Source organism: Cavia porcellus, unplaced genomic scaffold (assembly GCF_034190915.1).
Source record: "Cavia porcellus strain 051 isolate PalLab524CR breed Dunkin Hartley unplaced genomic scaffold, mCavPor4.1 scaffold_9, whole genome shotgun sequence".
Lineage (NCBI taxonomy): Eukaryota > Metazoa > Chordata > Mammalia > Rodentia > Caviidae > Cavia > Cavia porcellus.
In genome coordinates, this window is record NW_026947492.1 from 60,457,400 (window position 1) to 60,474,004 (window position 16,605).

The 16,605-nt window shown below is 41.7% G+C and overlaps 1 protein-coding gene across 5 annotated transcripts in view; it reads left to right on the plus strand.

The window, feature by feature from the left end:
- Positions 1-16,605, plus strand: part of Xrra1 (X-ray radiation resistance associated 1) — a 67,185-nt gene that overhangs the window by 40,039 nt on the left and 10,541 nt on the right. For all 5 annotated transcript variants that reach the window (XM_063256495.1, XM_003463398.5, XM_063256498.1 and 2 more), the window contains 6 exons: positions 433-561; positions 1,203-1,423; positions 6,399-6,439; positions 9,584-9,709; positions 14,089-14,182; positions 14,862-14,977. In XM_063256495.1, the coding sequence (XP_063112565.1) occupies positions 433-561; positions 1,203-1,423; positions 6,399-6,439; positions 9,584-9,709; positions 14,089-14,182; positions 14,862-14,977 (727 nt within the window). The remainder of the gene's footprint in view (positions 1-432; positions 562-1,202; positions 1,424-6,398; positions 6,440-9,583; positions 9,710-14,088; positions 14,183-14,861; positions 14,978-16,605) is intronic.

A 16,605-nucleotide genomic window follows, 5' to 3' on the forward strand; every position in this document is an offset into this window, starting at 1 on the left:
TCAGGGATGGCACCCTTAATCCTACCTGTTTAACTTCACTTGTGGGCAAAGCTGTGACATTCTCTCTGGGCACTCTCATACTTGTTGTATTTAGGGTGACATAGTATACTCTGACGTCCGTCCTGAGGCAAAAGTGTGAGTGGACTTCCTGCAGAATGCTCCCTGAAATTTGGCCATGCTTCTTTCACCCTGGTACTGTCCATAAGCACCACCAGTGCCTGCTCACTTGCCCTGCTAACCTCAATGATGTGTATAAACTGTCTCCATATGGAACACTGTATACGAATGGGGTTTGGCACAGAAGCCAGCAGGGAGGGAATTACACCTTACATGCATCTTCAGGTACCTCTGTGTGCACTAGAGAAATTCTACCTGGGGAAGTGGAACTAGTCCCCTGCCTTTGCTCGGTACCCAAGATCTTTGCACTCACAGGGAAGGATCTGTCACATCGCTGACAAGCAAGAGGTACATCGTGAGGTTCCCAGCACTGGAGACACTGATGTTGGATGACAACAAACTCTCCAACCCCAACTGTTTTGCCAGCCTGGCCGGGCTCAGGAGGTAAAGCCACGAGCCTTCCTCTGCAAGGCTCTCCCTCTCCAACCCCAGCCACCCTCACCCCGAGTGCTGCTCTGCACCCAGAAGGCCTGGCCTTAAGTCCCAGTGCCACTACTTACCTCTGCTGTGTGGCTCTGGTAAGTCATTCCTCCCCCTGAGCTTAGTTCATGAAAGTGGGGCATTCAGAAGGGTATTTCTGATGGATGAGATCTGGCAAAGAGAAAGGAGGGGAGATGTTACCCAATGATAGCATGATTCTGAGAGAAAAGACATGCCTTAAAATTCAGAATCAGGAAGATAAGTTTATTTGCTGAGTTCTACCTATTTGTTTAAAGTAAAGGAAATTCTGGTATTTAAATGGTTAAGTTTTAGATCCCTGGGATTTTTTCCTGTGAATTCAGCAGCTGTGCCACATAATTTACAGATTGTCTCATTTAATATTCACAAGCACCTTAAAAGGTTAATAAACATTATCTCCATTCAGAGACAGGAATATTGAGGCCCAGAGAGGGTAAGTTACTGGCTCAAGGTCACCCAACAGAAATGTCCAAGCCCGATCTCATGTTCTTTCCCTGAGTTGCGTGGTAAATATCCCTGGGATATCGTCATTGCTATGATTCTGTATTCACTTTCCTTAATTGAAGACTGAAGAAGTTAAGCCTGGATCAAAACAGGATATTCCGGATCCCGTACCTACAGCAGGTTCAGCTCCGTAATGGATCGTCGGGGAACTGGGTTGGAGGCAGGGCAGCTCCTCGGAAACAGCCCCAGTCCGTGCTGCAACCCAGGCTGTGGGTGTATGAGGCCTCAGAAGATCAGCCCAACTACACTGTTCTGCCCATGAAAAAGGACGTTGACCGGACAGGTGAGTGATGCCCTCTTGTCGCAGATAGATACAGTAGCCCCATGGTGAGAGGAGACTTATGGGAGTTTATCCTGCAAGTCTATGGCTCCCCAGGGAACTGCTACATTTTAAACTGAACTATTCAATGACTTGAGCTATTTTATTGACTAACTGCTTCTATCAGTTAAGATGTTTTTGAAATCCAATTAAAAGTGAATATATATTTTAATGTCAAGTGACAAGAAACTCAGAAATAAGATGTGGCAGGCGCTTATACCACTGAGCTAAATCCCTGGCCCTCAATGCTCTTATTTATTCTATTTATAGTACAATTTACTTGCCCTTTGTATTGTTGATAAACTTTGTTTTTTCTAGTTTGGGGCTATTATGGACAAAGCTGTGTACCCTCTTACACATCAGACAAAAGCACTCATTTCTTTTGGGTGTATATTTAGGAGTGGAATTGCTGGATCTTAAACGATAAAAGAATTTTGAGCATTAGTGGATACTGCTAAATAATTTCCCCAAAAATGGTTGTACCAGTGTTCATTCTTACATTGATGTAAGAGTTTCCCACTTACTCTGTATCCTCAAAAATATTTGGTAATTTAGTCTTTTTAATGTTAGCTACTTTGGTGAGAATGTAGTAGTAATATATTGTGGTTTTAATTTGAATCCCACAAATGACTGATAATATCGAATGCCTCTTCATATGATTGTTGATTACTTTGTTATTTTCTTCTGAAAGTGACTATTCATGTCCTTCATTTACATTTAAATTCAGTTTTATGTCTTTTTCTTGTTGATTTGTAGGAATTCCTCGTATATCCTGGATACATGTCCTTTATACATATATATTACAAACATCTCCCAGTGTGTGGCTTGCTTATTTGGTCTTAATGGTGACTTTTGATAAACAGATGTTCTATAAAGTTCAGCTTATCAATCTTTTATAGTTAGTGCTTTTTCTTTCTTATTTTAAGACTTTTTTGCCAATATCAAGACTATGAAGATTATTTCACTATGTTCTCTTATAGAAACTTGATTGTTTTAGTTTTTACATTTTGGTTTATGATCCATGTAGGATTAATTTTGGGGTTTTGTATTAAGTGGGGTAAAAGTTTGCTTTTTATACGTGTATTTCATTGGCCCAGACAGCAATGAAAAGGCTATCCTTTTCCTCCACTGAATTGTAAGGGAGATATTGTCCCGTGGTAGTATGTGTGTCCCACGATAGTGTGTGTGTGTAGCTTTATTCCTAGCACTGAGGTTCTGCAGTGAGATGTTGCCCTTCAGAATTTCTATAGTAATTATAAGGCCTTTGCATTTCTGTATAAATTTTTAAAATTAGCATGTCAATTTCCACACAAAATTCTGCTGGAGTTTATTTGGAATTGCTCTAATTCTATAGATCAATTTGGAGAGAATTGACATCTTTATAAATATTGAGTTTTTAATACATTAAAATAATGTATCCCACCAGTTTCTAGGTCTTTTAAAACTCTTCTCAATAATGCTTTAGTAGTGTTCCATGGTGGGATCATGCACATATTTCATGAGATTTATTCCTGGGTAGTTGATCTTTATATACTACTGTCAGTGATATTGCTTTTTATATTTCATTTTGATTTATTTATAGCTAGTACATAGAAATATTGAACTCATATCTTATAACCTTCTTAAATTCACTTACTATTTCTAATCATTTGCAGATTCTTTTGGATAATCTATGTTCAGGGTAGTGACATCTACAAATTATGACCATTTTATTGGTTCTTTTTCAATCTTTTTGAGTGGGGTGGAAAACCAGGAATCAAACTCCTGACCAGGTTCTGTGCTATTGAGCTATATCGCTGGCTCTTCTTTTTCAATCTTAATATGTCTTATATTTCTTATTGCTTTATCTTGCTGGTTAAGATTTCTAGTATGATATTGAGTAGAAGTGATGATATGGACATCTTTGTGTTGCTTCCAACCTCTAGAGTAAAGTTGTCAGCATTTCAAAACTGAATTAGCTGTATTTTTTTGCAGATACCTTTAATCATATTAAGGACATTTGTCTATATTCCTAGTTTGCTAAGCATTTTTATCATAAATGTGTGTTGGATTATGTCAGGTGCTTTTTCTGCACCTATTGAGGTGACCATGTGATTTTTCTTCTTTAATCTGTTATATGTTAGTTACATTGATTGATTTTTAAATGTTGGACCAGTCTGGCATCCCCAGGATAAACTCCACTTGGTCATGTTGTATATCCCTGATTGAATTTGCTGACATTTTGCAGCTGTGTTTATGAGATAAGTTGGTATTTTATTGTCAGGATTTACAATCAAGGTTATATTTGCCTCATAAAATGAGTTCAGAAGGGCTCACTTTTTTTCTGTTTCCCAGGGAATGTTTGAATAAGATTTATATTATTTCCTTCTTAAATTTTGGAAGAATTCACATTAAAGCCACCAGAGCCCAGATTTTTCTTTGTTGGGAAGAAGTTGGGAGCTTTAGAAATTAGAAGCTAGTAAGAAGAGGCCCTTAGAATTTAGACCCAAAATTTCAGCCTCTAAAAAAGAGGTGTACCTCTGCTGCTGGTATCTATGAGCTGTGGTGGGCCTCCAGGAGCTAAGACCCAGACGCTTGCATACTGACTGGTGGGTCAGAATCTTGCTTTATAAAAGTGGAAACCTTGCCACCTGGATTCAGGTGCTGCTGACCTAAGGAGGTGCCACTCCACTGGCATTCATAAAAATTGCAAGCAGTCAAGGACTCTTGGAACGAGCCCTTTCTTCCTCTTCTAACATAGCACCCTCAGTGGGACTGAACTCAAGGGTGTTTTTCCACTAAGCTACATCCCCAGATTTTTTTCTTGTTTCTTTGAGACAGGGCCTTGCTAGGTCTCTTCAATTACTCGAACTTACCATCCTCCTGCCACAGCCTTCCAGGCCATTCGGATTACATGTACTACCACCTGTGGCTGAGTTTTTTTTTTAATCTCCCTGTTTATGTTTTCTGTAATCTCTTGTTTATGTTCTCTGTATCTTCCTCTAGAATTCCTTCAGTTGCTGAAAGTTTTGAATTATATGATGCTCTTCTTTTTTGTTTTAACCATACTTTCTATTTCTTTGTCTTTTTATATTCTGAGTTTCTCAGCTCCGTGTTCCATTTTATGGAGTAGCTTTTAAGCTGGGCCTGTTTTTATATAGAGCACATTTGAGTATCATGTTTGACTATCATATTTTAATTTTACAAAATTATTAATAGCTTCTCTGCCATCAAAAACTGTTCTCGGGCTGGGAATTTAGCTCAGAGGCATAAGCGCCTGCCTAGCAAGCATGAGTTTGTGAGTTCTATTCCTAGTACCAAAAATAAAAGCTGCTCTTGATTTAAGAATGAAATAGCCCTTTGAAATTCTTAGAGGATAATGATAATTCTATTTTAAAGTTTTTGTTCTTTGTTAAATAAATTTTAAGGTATTATTCTATTTTTTTACCATTTGTGACTTTTTAAAAATTTTATTTTGAAGAGGATAAAACAGAATAAAACCAATCAAAACAAACCAGTAGAAGAAATACAGGACTTCAAAATGTGACTTTTGATACTGGTAATTTTCCTCAAATATTAGGAGATTCTGAATTGTTCTTTTTTTTTTTTTTTCTTGAAGCAATCCTTTGTATTTTTTTCTTGCAGCAATTCTTTATTGTTCTCCCCCCTTCTCCAGTCAGATAAAAATGCAGGCTCTGATGCCTGACGTTGCTTGCCTGATTGTGGAGAGCACAGGCGTTTTGTGCAGGCAGAGTGTGCTGTAACCCAAATGCCCATCTCCCTCTGTTACCCCAGGAAATTACTGCTCACACCCCCACTTGCACCTGTGTCCTAGCCCAACAAACTCTTACGTGGTTCCTTGCATAAACTTTTTCCAAATCCATTGCAGACTGTCACCTGTGAGAATTATTTGTGGCAAGTATTGTTTTACCTTTTCTCACTGTTTCTTTTCGTGTGACTTTTCTTGTTACAGTATCACAAATACAGGCAAGGGTTGGCTTTCACAAAGGCAAAGGCAAGTGACCCTGCACAGCATCCAGTGCCAGCAGATGCTCTGCTTTATTCACTGGGTGGGACTCAGCTGTGTATCTCAGTCTGACGGTCCCAAGAATGAAGTCATTCGTCAGCCTCCTCGTGACCATGTGTGGACTCTGGCTATCTCTCCCGAATATACTGACTTTCAAAACATTCTATGTCTGATATTGTAAAATGGGAAGAAATTTCAAAAGGAAAGAGAAACTGGGGTCGGGGATGGAAGAAAGAGGAAAGGGAAAAGCAAAAAATATGTACATATATGTATATATATGATAGATAAGATAGTTACACTACTAATTTATCTTAGTTCATTGAAAAGAAAGGTTTGTGCTAATATTGTTTGCACAATTAAATGCCAGTATCTTGTCTGAGTAACAATACACAATGGGTTAACCATTGTTACCCTCCTATTATCTTGTTTTGAAATTTATTTTTTTGAAATTTTACTTTTTTCTCTTTAAAATAAAAAAAAAAACATTCTATTTCTGCTAAGATGACAAAGAATGTTTTCCAGAATGTCTTTTACATATATTTCTCTCTTCTAAGAAAACTAAAAGGTTTTCTGTTCGGTATGGACTCCCAGTATCTCTGAGGTTAGAGAGAGCTTGCCTGTTACAAAGTCAGGAGGCGGGTTCCTATGGCTGAGATACAGTGAGTGTAGGGAGCTAGCATGAAGCAGGACTGGGGAAACAGAGGGCCCGGCAGTGCAGGGCCTCCGCAGCCTGGCTAAGGGGGCTTGGATTTTACCCTAGTGTAGAGGGATTTACTCCCTGGCAGGTAACACCACTGAGTTCCTTTTCTCATTTAACATTGGAACTGGTCTAGGAGGTACCCTGCTGTAGGATGGAGGGTCTAGGACCAGACTCTGGCCTCTCTGAAAGTCATCACTGGTCTCACTAACTTTCATGCTGTTTCTTTCTTTCAGAGGTTGTATTCTCATCTTACCCGGGATTTTCAACCTCAGAGGTAGGGACTGTCTACTTTATATTTATGTACTTGAGTTAGAACATCAATTTTATTTTATTTATTTGTGGTCCTGGGGATCAAACCTGAGTTCTCACACATGCTGGACAGTTGTTGTACAATTAAACTACATCCCAAGCCTGAGAACATTCATTGTAACAGATAAAAACAAATAAGAGGCCACAGAGGCATTTCTATAGATCACAATGAGAAAGCCCATCCACTGAACAGATATTTGCTAAGTACCCACCAGGATCCAGACACTGTGGTAGCCCTGGAGATGTAGGAAGGAGATAACCAGACAGACTTCAACCCATATCAGCCTGTTCTGTCCACAGATGCTGTCTAGCATAGTGTGTTAACAGTGGCTGCTTTGAGTGTTAGAACTGGCTGAACACAGGCAGGGTTGCCACCAGGACAAAGCCCAGAAACTAAGAGTTCCCAGAACTGAAAAAGTTCTTTACCAGATGCATCACTGTCCAGGCTCTAACCCTGGTGTCAAATGCTCAGACATTTGATTTGTGTCATTATAGAAAACTAGGCTTTCTCTCAGGACAGATTCTCACTAACCAAGTTCATGGAAACTGATGTATGAAACTATGTATTGATTTGTTTATTGATAATAAGAAACATAACTTTATATTAAGCCAGCCCGAATCCTTGAGAAGTAGCTCAGTACATACCTACTGATAGGTACATCTTTCTGAGGAAATTGTACCAGTCACCTGTTGCTGTGTAACAAACCCAACAGTATAGCAAGTGGTTATTTTTCAGAGTTACTTGAGTTTGCCAGGTGGTTCTCCTGGTTTCACCAGGGCTCACCCAGGCAGCTGCATTCAGCTGCAGGTGAGAGCTAGGAGCTAGTCTCAGGTACAGTAGACATGACTTACATTTTCTCTCTCTCTCTCCCCTCCCCCTTTCCCTCTCTTTCTTTTTCTTTCTCTTCCTCTTTCTTTTTCTCAAGGGACAATTGCAAGATTCTGGAATTCTAACAGTGCAACTTTTGCTACACTCTTTTGATCAAAGCAAGTCCAAATACAGTGCAATTCTGATGCTAACCAACTCAGTTTGTGCAGACTCAGGTTTAAGATCACAGTTCCCCAGTTTAGATACCAGCCATATGTTGGCCACCCCCCGAGGCTATCCACACTTATGATCAACTACTGATTAAATTTGGGATGATTGAGACTAAAAGCAGATACATGGGGCATGGTGGTAGAGAACTGAAATCCCAACATTTAGGAGGCTGAGGCAAAAAGATTGCCATGAGTTTGAGGCCAGCCTGAACTACCTAGTGAGACTGTCTCAAAAACAAAAACAACCCCAGATACATTTCCCTCTAACACAAGGCTCTCTCTGTCCTGAGCTTGGTAGGTCATACCTTCAGGTCATCTGACTTCCCCCCGCTGTTCACCTAGTCTTGCTCCAAGTTGGAGTTGCTTGGTGGAGAAAACTGCTTTGCCAGACTGTCACTGGACAAGCTGAGGAGATGCCCCAAAGGGGAGATGGACACCTCAATTTGCCCCCACCCACAGAGTTGGTTGTGGGTTTGCCAGTCTACATACAGAAAAGGATTTCAGGATGTGTCAGTGATGGGCATAGACAGATTTATTGCAGAGTTAAGGAAGTACATGCCCAGAAGAATAGAGTATAGGTGCTCAAGGAAGAGGCTCATTCCAATTTGAGGCTCTAGGGTTTTATGTGGTCTTGGATATGTCCTCAAAATGGATGATCTAAGATAGTCTTTGTGAATCTATAGCACATGTGCTGAAGTAGACTGTTTGCTACCGTTGAAAGCTCTAAAAGGTTCACTATCAGTGATCTACGAAATGTTTTTCTAGTGTCTACTAAGTATCCATGAGTGGGCTAAATTAAGATGCAAAACATTTCCATGTGTTTGAAGTTTAGAAATATGGTACCCAATGAATGGTGCTGTTTCTTTGAGGGTGGAAGTCTGTAGAGTGAATCTGTACTATTGGAGGAAAAAAAGCAGGTTCTATTTTGAGGTGAGTTGATTGAAAGGGGAAGAAAAAGCATTATAACCTTGGGTAACTATGTCCTGAAGCTGTGATGTTATTTAAAGTATGATGTTAAATTATTATTTTCTTGTCTCCTTTCTGTCTTTTTTCTCCCTGTCCTACCACTTCCCTGTTCCACTGCCCTCTTAGAGACTGTGTTGGGTCACCTGAAGAAGAGAGTCATACAAGTTTCCAAACAGTATCCATAGTTTTTGTTGTCCTCATCCATGACTGACCTGGTCAATTTGTGTGACTTTACAAGTTGGCCTAGGATGATGCAAATACTTGACCCAAAGTAGGTGCTGCACGGCTGTCCATTGGATGAACAAGTGAAAGCTGAATGATTTCCTTAACAGTGCATAGTGCTTACTGGAGGTTGAAACATTTAGTTCATCCTAACCTAATCATTATCCAGCACTTACTCATGCAATAGTGTCCTTTGGTCCTACATAATTCAAGGAATCAGTGAGTAAACTGAGAGACATGGTTGGTTCCCACAGCTTCCTTTCTCTGCCTGATTAAATATGTTTGCCCTGCAGCAGTCTGCATTGTACAGAGAGAGCATAACCCTGAAAGTGACCCAAGTGTGCTATGCCATGTTCAGGGCCTAAAGCCTGGCTTAAGTCATCAGGGCTTTGTTATTTCATCCTGTGGGATGGGAAAACATACCCATCAAGCCAAATGCTCAAGGTTCAGACAGTCTTGCTCTGTGTCTCTCCCTACTAAGAAAATTTCCCTGAATAATGGAATGTCCTACCCTTTGCATCCTGAAAAACTTTTAGCTCATCCTTCTAGAAAGGCCAATTCAGGTTCAGCTTTTTTCAGGGTGAAAGGTAGGAGGTAAGCCGAGTACCTCTGATGATTACAGCAGGGCTATAGTGTACTGTGGACCCAGAACTTGAAACTGGAACTTTAGGTATTGAAGAATTAGCTCACCATGAGACCTCATAGAACTTGGAGCCAAAATTCTGAACAGCATTGACACCTGCCCTTATGAGCCTAGATTTTTGACCAGATCTCTCCAAAGCTCATTTTTTTCACCACCCTCCAAAGGAAAGGTCTTTGGCCATTAGTAGCATCAACTTCTTTGTCAGCCTCAACTTTGACTCTGACTTCTTTTTTTTCCAAGACAACCAAGGTATGTTCACTTCCTCCCATATTTGAGATTCTTCCTGTGAAGTCGCTAAAGGCCAAGAACCAGACACTGGCCCCTCCCTTCCCGGAGCTGAGGTACCTTAGCCTGGCCTACAACAAGGTGACTCCCTGCTTCTTGACCTGTTTCCTCAGGGGCACAAATGGGTGGGTGGGGTGGGATGTGAGCTGTTGGAGCCTAGAGGCCAGCCCTCTAATCCCCTGCACTACAGGTCTGTGGGCCCAGGAATTCTTGGGGTGGGGAAGGTATATGGCATGCAGGCCAAGGCAGAAGTGTGTCCATGGAGTTACAGATATTTATTTAGCACTTTCCATGTGCCAGGCTGTGTGTTGGACATTAGGTATATAGCCATGAAATGAAAGAATTGTGGAGCTTGTCAGATGCTAAGAAGACATATTAAACAGATGACCACAATATAAGCATGCTTAGCATTATAAAGAGATGCACAGTGCTGTGACATGTATGAGGGGTGGGTATCTAATCTAATATTTGGAATCAGGAAAAATTCTCAAGAAAAATGTTTAAGTTAAGATTTGAATAACCCGTTTAGTCAAGGGAAGAGGGGAGGAACTGCAAATATAAATCAGTAGGACGGATTTCATGTTTTTCCTATATTTTCTAATGTCCATATCCTGTTTGATTTTCTGTAAAAACTTATTCATTCATTCATTCACTTATTTACTTACTTATTATTGGGTGTCGGATTGAACCCAAGGCTCCATGCATACTAAGAATGTGCACTACAACTGAGCTATCCAGTCCCTCTCTTTTTATTTTCACTCAGTTAAAATATGTTCAGTTTTTCTTGTGATTTTTGTCTTTTAATCCAAGGGTTTTTTAGAAATCAGTTGTTTAATTTCCAAATTTATGGGGCTCCTCTCAGCATCTTAGATGTATTGATTTATGGAATAATTTAATTCTCAGGCTGGGAGGGGTAGCTCAACGGTAGAATGTTTGCCTAGCATGCACAGCCTCCTGGATTTAATCCCCAAGACTGCAAAACAAAACAAAAACTAATTTAATTCTCTTATGGTTAGATATCATAATCTGTAAGATTTCTTTCTTCTGATATCCACTTCAACTTGTCTCATGATCCAATCTATGTTCTATTGTGAATGTTTGTATTCCATAGAAAGAAATGTGTATTCCATAGTTTGGGTGGGATAGTGTTGATAAGTGTCTGTTAAAAAGATTAGTAGTGTCACTTAGATAGTCTGTGTACTCTTGCTTTTTCTATTGGTTTCTCAGGTACTGAGAACAGAATGATGAAATCTCAAGTCATGGTTGTAGAATTGTTTTTTTATCTCTTTAGTCCTGTTAGTATAATAGTCCAGATCTGTGCTTGTTTTGTTTTGAGACAGGATCCCACTATGAAATTCAGGCTGGCCTTAAATTCACTATGTATCCCAACCTGGCTTTGAACTCATGACAATCCTTCCGCCTCAGTCTTCCAAATGCTTTGGATTACAGGGGTGTGCCACCATCCCTGGCTGTCCAGGTATTTCTAAGTCTATTATCAGATACATTCAGACCTAGAATTGTTATATCTACATATGGACCCTTTTTAATTATAATTATCTTACTCTGCCTCTAATAATTCTATCTCTCTTGTCTACTTTGTCTAATTTTAATGTGATTGGTTGCAATTTTCCATGCTTTCAATTTGCATGGTGTCTTGCTACCCTGGTATTTGCAGTCTATTTACATCTTCTATGAGTGCATCTATTTACACAGCAGGGAGTTAGTTGGTCCTTGCCTAGCTGCCAGGCTGTTTTCCAATGTCCCTGCTTTGTCTTCAGTGTTCAGCCTCCCCTGTGCACCTACGCTATCCACTTGTGTCCCTCCCTCGCTCCCCCACAGTGGACTACTGTTACTTGTTACTTAGAGTTTGTCAGGGCTTACCTACTGACACTGGCTGCAGCCAGTTCGGCAATCTTTGGTCTTGCATCTCCAGGACAGGCCTTACAAGGTGGTCCTACTCCTCTGGCAGTAAGAGACCTCTACTGTTCAGGACCATGGTTGGTTTTCTTTCCCTTGCTTCAGGAGGAGTGAGGTTTTATTTATCCTTCCCTGTTTGGCATGCTCTGGGCTGGCAGGATTTGCTATTCTTCCTCAATAACTGAGGACTTTTGTTCCCTAGATAGAAGGACTGAGAGGGTGAGGCTTCTCCTATCATGGCCAGCTGCTGACTTCCGGGCCCAGACTGTGCTGCATGGAAGTGTTTTGTGGTCATCTTTTTCACACGAATAGGTGTGAAACGTCCTGTTGTCCCCAGCTCTCATTTCTTACTCTAGACCATACTTGGTCTTTCATAATTATTAAAAATTTTAGCCAATTTCCTCTTAAATGCTTGTGGTCCGTGACAGGTGAGCCATTTTCTGTGCCCCATCTCTCCTTACAGATCCCTAGATTTAAGGCCAGAGAATTTCTTTGAGACTATGACTTTTCTGTTGGCCTCAAGAAAAGTGATTTTGAAAAAAACAAGTTTTAATTTTGAAGTTTATTCAGTTTTTTCCCTCCTAGTTAGTATAAGGACAGCCCTCTTCATTCTTCCATATTTTCACCTGAGTTTTAAAGTAATAGTAATCTGTATAACAGTTACCATCTGTATGGGTCATCTTTTCCACTGATGGGCAAAATAGCTGACAGCAGTGACTTAAAGGAGAAGAGGTTTATTTGATTCAGTCTCAGAAGTTTCAGTCAATAATTGGCTGGATCCAAGCCAGAAATATCACACAGAAGGTCATGATAGAGCAAAACCATTTAGCTCAGCGTGGTGAAGCAGAGCACAGGAACAGTACTAAGTGAGTAAGAGGCCAGAGATCAGATATAAGACCTCCCTGGCCCACCCATACACATCCAGAAGTATGCTATACTACTACCCCTCCCGGCGGTTCTTAAGCCAATTCAGTTGATAATCCAGTTTAACTGTCACATTCCACCCCAGCCAATTTAAACCATACTTAATCTCCAGAGAAACACAAGTCATAATTCTAACATAACTATCATGTGTATAACCAAAAATGCCCTCCCCTAAGTCTCAACAGTTCTAGCACTGCTCAAAAGTGTAAGCCCAAAGTCTTCTCTAAGATTCAAGGCAAACTCCTAACTTTTAGCCCCTGAGAAAATTTTAAAAGTAAATTTCATGTTTCTAATATACAGTGATCAAGGTAAGGGCGGAATGGGGGACAGAAAAGATTAAGACCCAAGTAAGACTGAAATGCAGCATGATAAACATAAGTCCTATTGCTCTGGGTCCAGCATTAGGGCAAAACTGAGATATGAGTTCCAGAGGGGATGGGTTGTTCTGCCCCAATAGCCATGCTGGTTGCATATCATATATTCTTTCTCTGGAATGGGCTGGTCCCATTCATAGTTTTCCTCAGCACATGTTCATATTCGTAACATCTGTGGCTTTTCCTTAGCACATGTTCCACATTCTTAACATCTCTGACTTCTAAAGGTCTCCAATGCATCTTCAGTTTCATGTATAGTCCCCAACTTACAAACATTTAACTTGCAAAATCTCACAGCCGTATTGTATGGGACTCACTTTGTTAGCTTATGAATGAGTCCGACTTATGAACAATTCTCCCAAAACAGAACTCATTCATAAATTGAGAACTTACTGGGCTCTTTGCCTGGCTTCCCAGGCCTTTCTTTGAAATATAGATGGAAGCCCTCCTGACCCCACAATGGTTGCATTCTGCATTCCTGAAAAAACAGTATCCCATGTATAATGCCAAAATCTGATGCCAGCTCAAGTAATAACTAGACCTTTCTGGGCCATGGCTATAGTGGTCTCTGAGTGCCTGGATGGCTGAGCATGGTGAAATGAATTCCAGGGAGCTAATTCCCTAGAAGCCCTTCTCAAGCAGGGCCCTGGGGCTCTTTCTCAAATGAATGATTCGTACTGTTGCATCCATGGGTCTGTGATAGATGGTCGTGCTGATTTCTGATATGCATCTTCTTTTTTCTCCTGGTTCAAAGAATTTAATGTCTTTCTAATGACACCAGTCTCTTCTGCAAAAACACCTCCTTTCACCCAAACTTTACACATAGTTCTTTTTGTGCCAAAAATTTTTTCAAATGTTTTTTGCTCTGCTTTTACTCTCCCAATTTTCACTATACATATGACTAACAGCAGCCAGTAGTATCCATACTTCAGCCTGAACATAGGGCTGCTTTGAAATTTCCACTGCTAGAACAGCTTTAAATTCAGCTTCACACAAAGTCCTAGACTATGAATAAAAATAAGTGTGGAGAAGGGAGGAAAGTTACAGAGACAGTGGAAAGTTAAGACAGAAGGGCAAGGCATTGTGGGCATGAGCAGGTGACACTGCATGGATGAGGCATTGTCCCTCCCACTACACCATCTTTCCCACCCCGTCCCCTTCCTCACTTGCACCCTGCCCTGCAGTGCAGGCCTGACCCAGCTGAGGGCTGCTGTGGACCTGCTGGTTACCCTGCGTTTGTTCCAGATTGTGAAAGAGGATGCTCTCCTGCCAGTAGCTCTCTTTCCATCCCTCTCTGAGCTGGTGTTTCATAACAACCCTCTGGTGGCCAACACACGAGGTAAGGACCCAAAACCATCTTCCACCCCAGCATCCACAAAGCAGTACTGGCACCCTTGTCCACACCTTATGGATGTCAGGCCCTGGACTCTGTATTGGGGGGGGGGGCGAAGTTCATGATACTCTGGAAATGGAAAACATGGAAGACACTGCTGAGTACCCTGCCCAATACCAGCTCTCCCGATAGCACCATGAGAGGTAGGCATTACTGGTGGTACACTGGAGTTCAAGGAGGTTTACGATCTGCCCAGGATCATATAGAGCTCTTCTTGGTGCTGTGAAGCAGGTTCTGTGATGGTCTCCTTTCCTGCCTCCTGTGTGGGGCGGATCCAAGCCCCACTACAGCACCTCCTTTCCCTGAGCTCATGGGTGCTTTGGTGTAGCATCTGCAGCATGCTGACAACCATGCAGCTGCTGGAGGAATTTCAGAATCCAGGACATGCAGTGATGGTGGAACTCTAATCCCTGCTCCACACTCTTTGGATAAATTCCAAAACCTCTCTGCACTGGTTTTCTTGCCTGTTGAATAGGAGTAATATGGTACCTACTTCCTAGGACATGTTAAGAAAATTAGATAGATTATACTGATACATGTGAAGCAATTTGAGGAGTACTTGGCACGTAATATTTCAAAGTATACAATAGATAATAATCATCTTATTTCCCCATCATGGTACCAGGGGTTCCTCCACTGCTAAAGAGCTTCCTTCAGGAGCGATTGGGGATCCACTTAATTCGAAAGAAGGCAGTAAAGTCTAAGCATCGTATTTTGATACCTCAGAAGGAATCACGGAAGGTAAGTTTTCCAAAGCAGGATACCTGGCCCCAGAGGAAGTGGAGCCTGTTTTGATGTGAAGACTAACCCTCTGTCCAGTTGCTCTTCCCCACAAGACCTGGGGCCTCTTGATTACACACTATATTCCTTCTCCTTTCTTTGCTTTATTAAATACATATAAATCCAGATGAGACTAGATAGCCAGAAAAACCCAGAAAGTATAGGAAGAAGCCTTAGAGGTACTTGGATCAGTGACCCTGTAATTCTACAGAAACTAAGGCCTAGGAAAGAAGTTGGGAGAAACCAACCTTGCAGTTGGAAGAGCCAGGGATAGCCTCTCAGAGCTGCAGGAGGACTGAATAAAATAACAGCTGTATAAATACATTATAAACTCCCTGAACCTACACCGATTCTGGGATCAAAATGCATTTCCTGTCTGTATCTTAAGAAAGTGCATCCTACTGTTGGGAGCGGGCCGCTGCTTCTGTGACTTCAGCCAGTCTGCCTAGGGGTGCTTTTTAGGTGCTGTGAAACAAGCCATATCCCTTTTTCATCTGAGGATTCAAAACTTACCACAAAATGCTTCCTCCTGAATTTTATTCTTTTAGCAGCCACAGGTTGGATCTAGCATTGTTGATTTCCTAGCTAGTTACCCTTGTTAAATACAGTTACATGCTAATTTAGTTACAAACTATAGCCTGTTTCTGTCTAATCAACCTCTTGTCTGAAGTCCTCATGCCAAGTGAAATTCCCAGAGTTTCCATCATCTTTCCTCTCTGTTGTCTCCTCTTAAGAATCTACTACTTCCCCACCCATCTCCTAGCTGAGTGCTGAGTACAGAATCCTCTTGCCCTTTACTGAGTGGCCAGAATAGACTGGAGAACATGGCATAGGCTTAGACCCAACCTGGGGTGCCTGTCTGTCCCCAGTGTACTGATGGATGTGGCTGCAGGTGTAGAGCAACAAGGCCATGGAGAGCAGGTGCTCCCCTCATACCTAGACACAGGCAGGACAGGGGACACACAGAGCTGGGGCAGGCCTGTGACCAAGACCCTGAGTGAGCCCTTTGCTTGTGCCGAACGAGAGGAAAATGGCACCACTGCTCTTGATGCTGGGTAACCCTGCCACCAGCTGTCAGCCTCTGAATATTTCTTCAGAAGGAGCTAGGCAGTGAGACCTGAGCAGAGACCGCCGGCAGCTAGGCGAGGCACTGCTTGACTGCTTTCATTATTTCCAAGAGAACATGGCGGATAGATAATAACAGCTACAGAGGCTCTCTGAGATACCCAGCTTAGAATCCAGAAATGGTGCAGTGTGAGGAGTCCTAAAAAAGGGGAGATATACCCTGTTGACCCAGGAACAAACTAAGCTGAGAGAAACCAACTGGAAATGCAGTCCTGGTGCTATGACTGGAACAGCTAAAGTCTCAGCGCCAAAACTGGAACCCACGCCTCTGGAAACCGTGGCTTAAATTTCCTGCTGCTGCTGCTATGTCTGAATCGGCACAGCAGGGATAGAGATGCGAAAGCTCTGAGAGCAGGAATCTGCAAAGCGAATTGAGAGCAGAGCTGGTGGGGAGCCCTGCATCGACCTGCGGTGAGTGAGAGGAATGGGGACCCTTCCATAGACTAGGAGGCTCCAACAGAGGA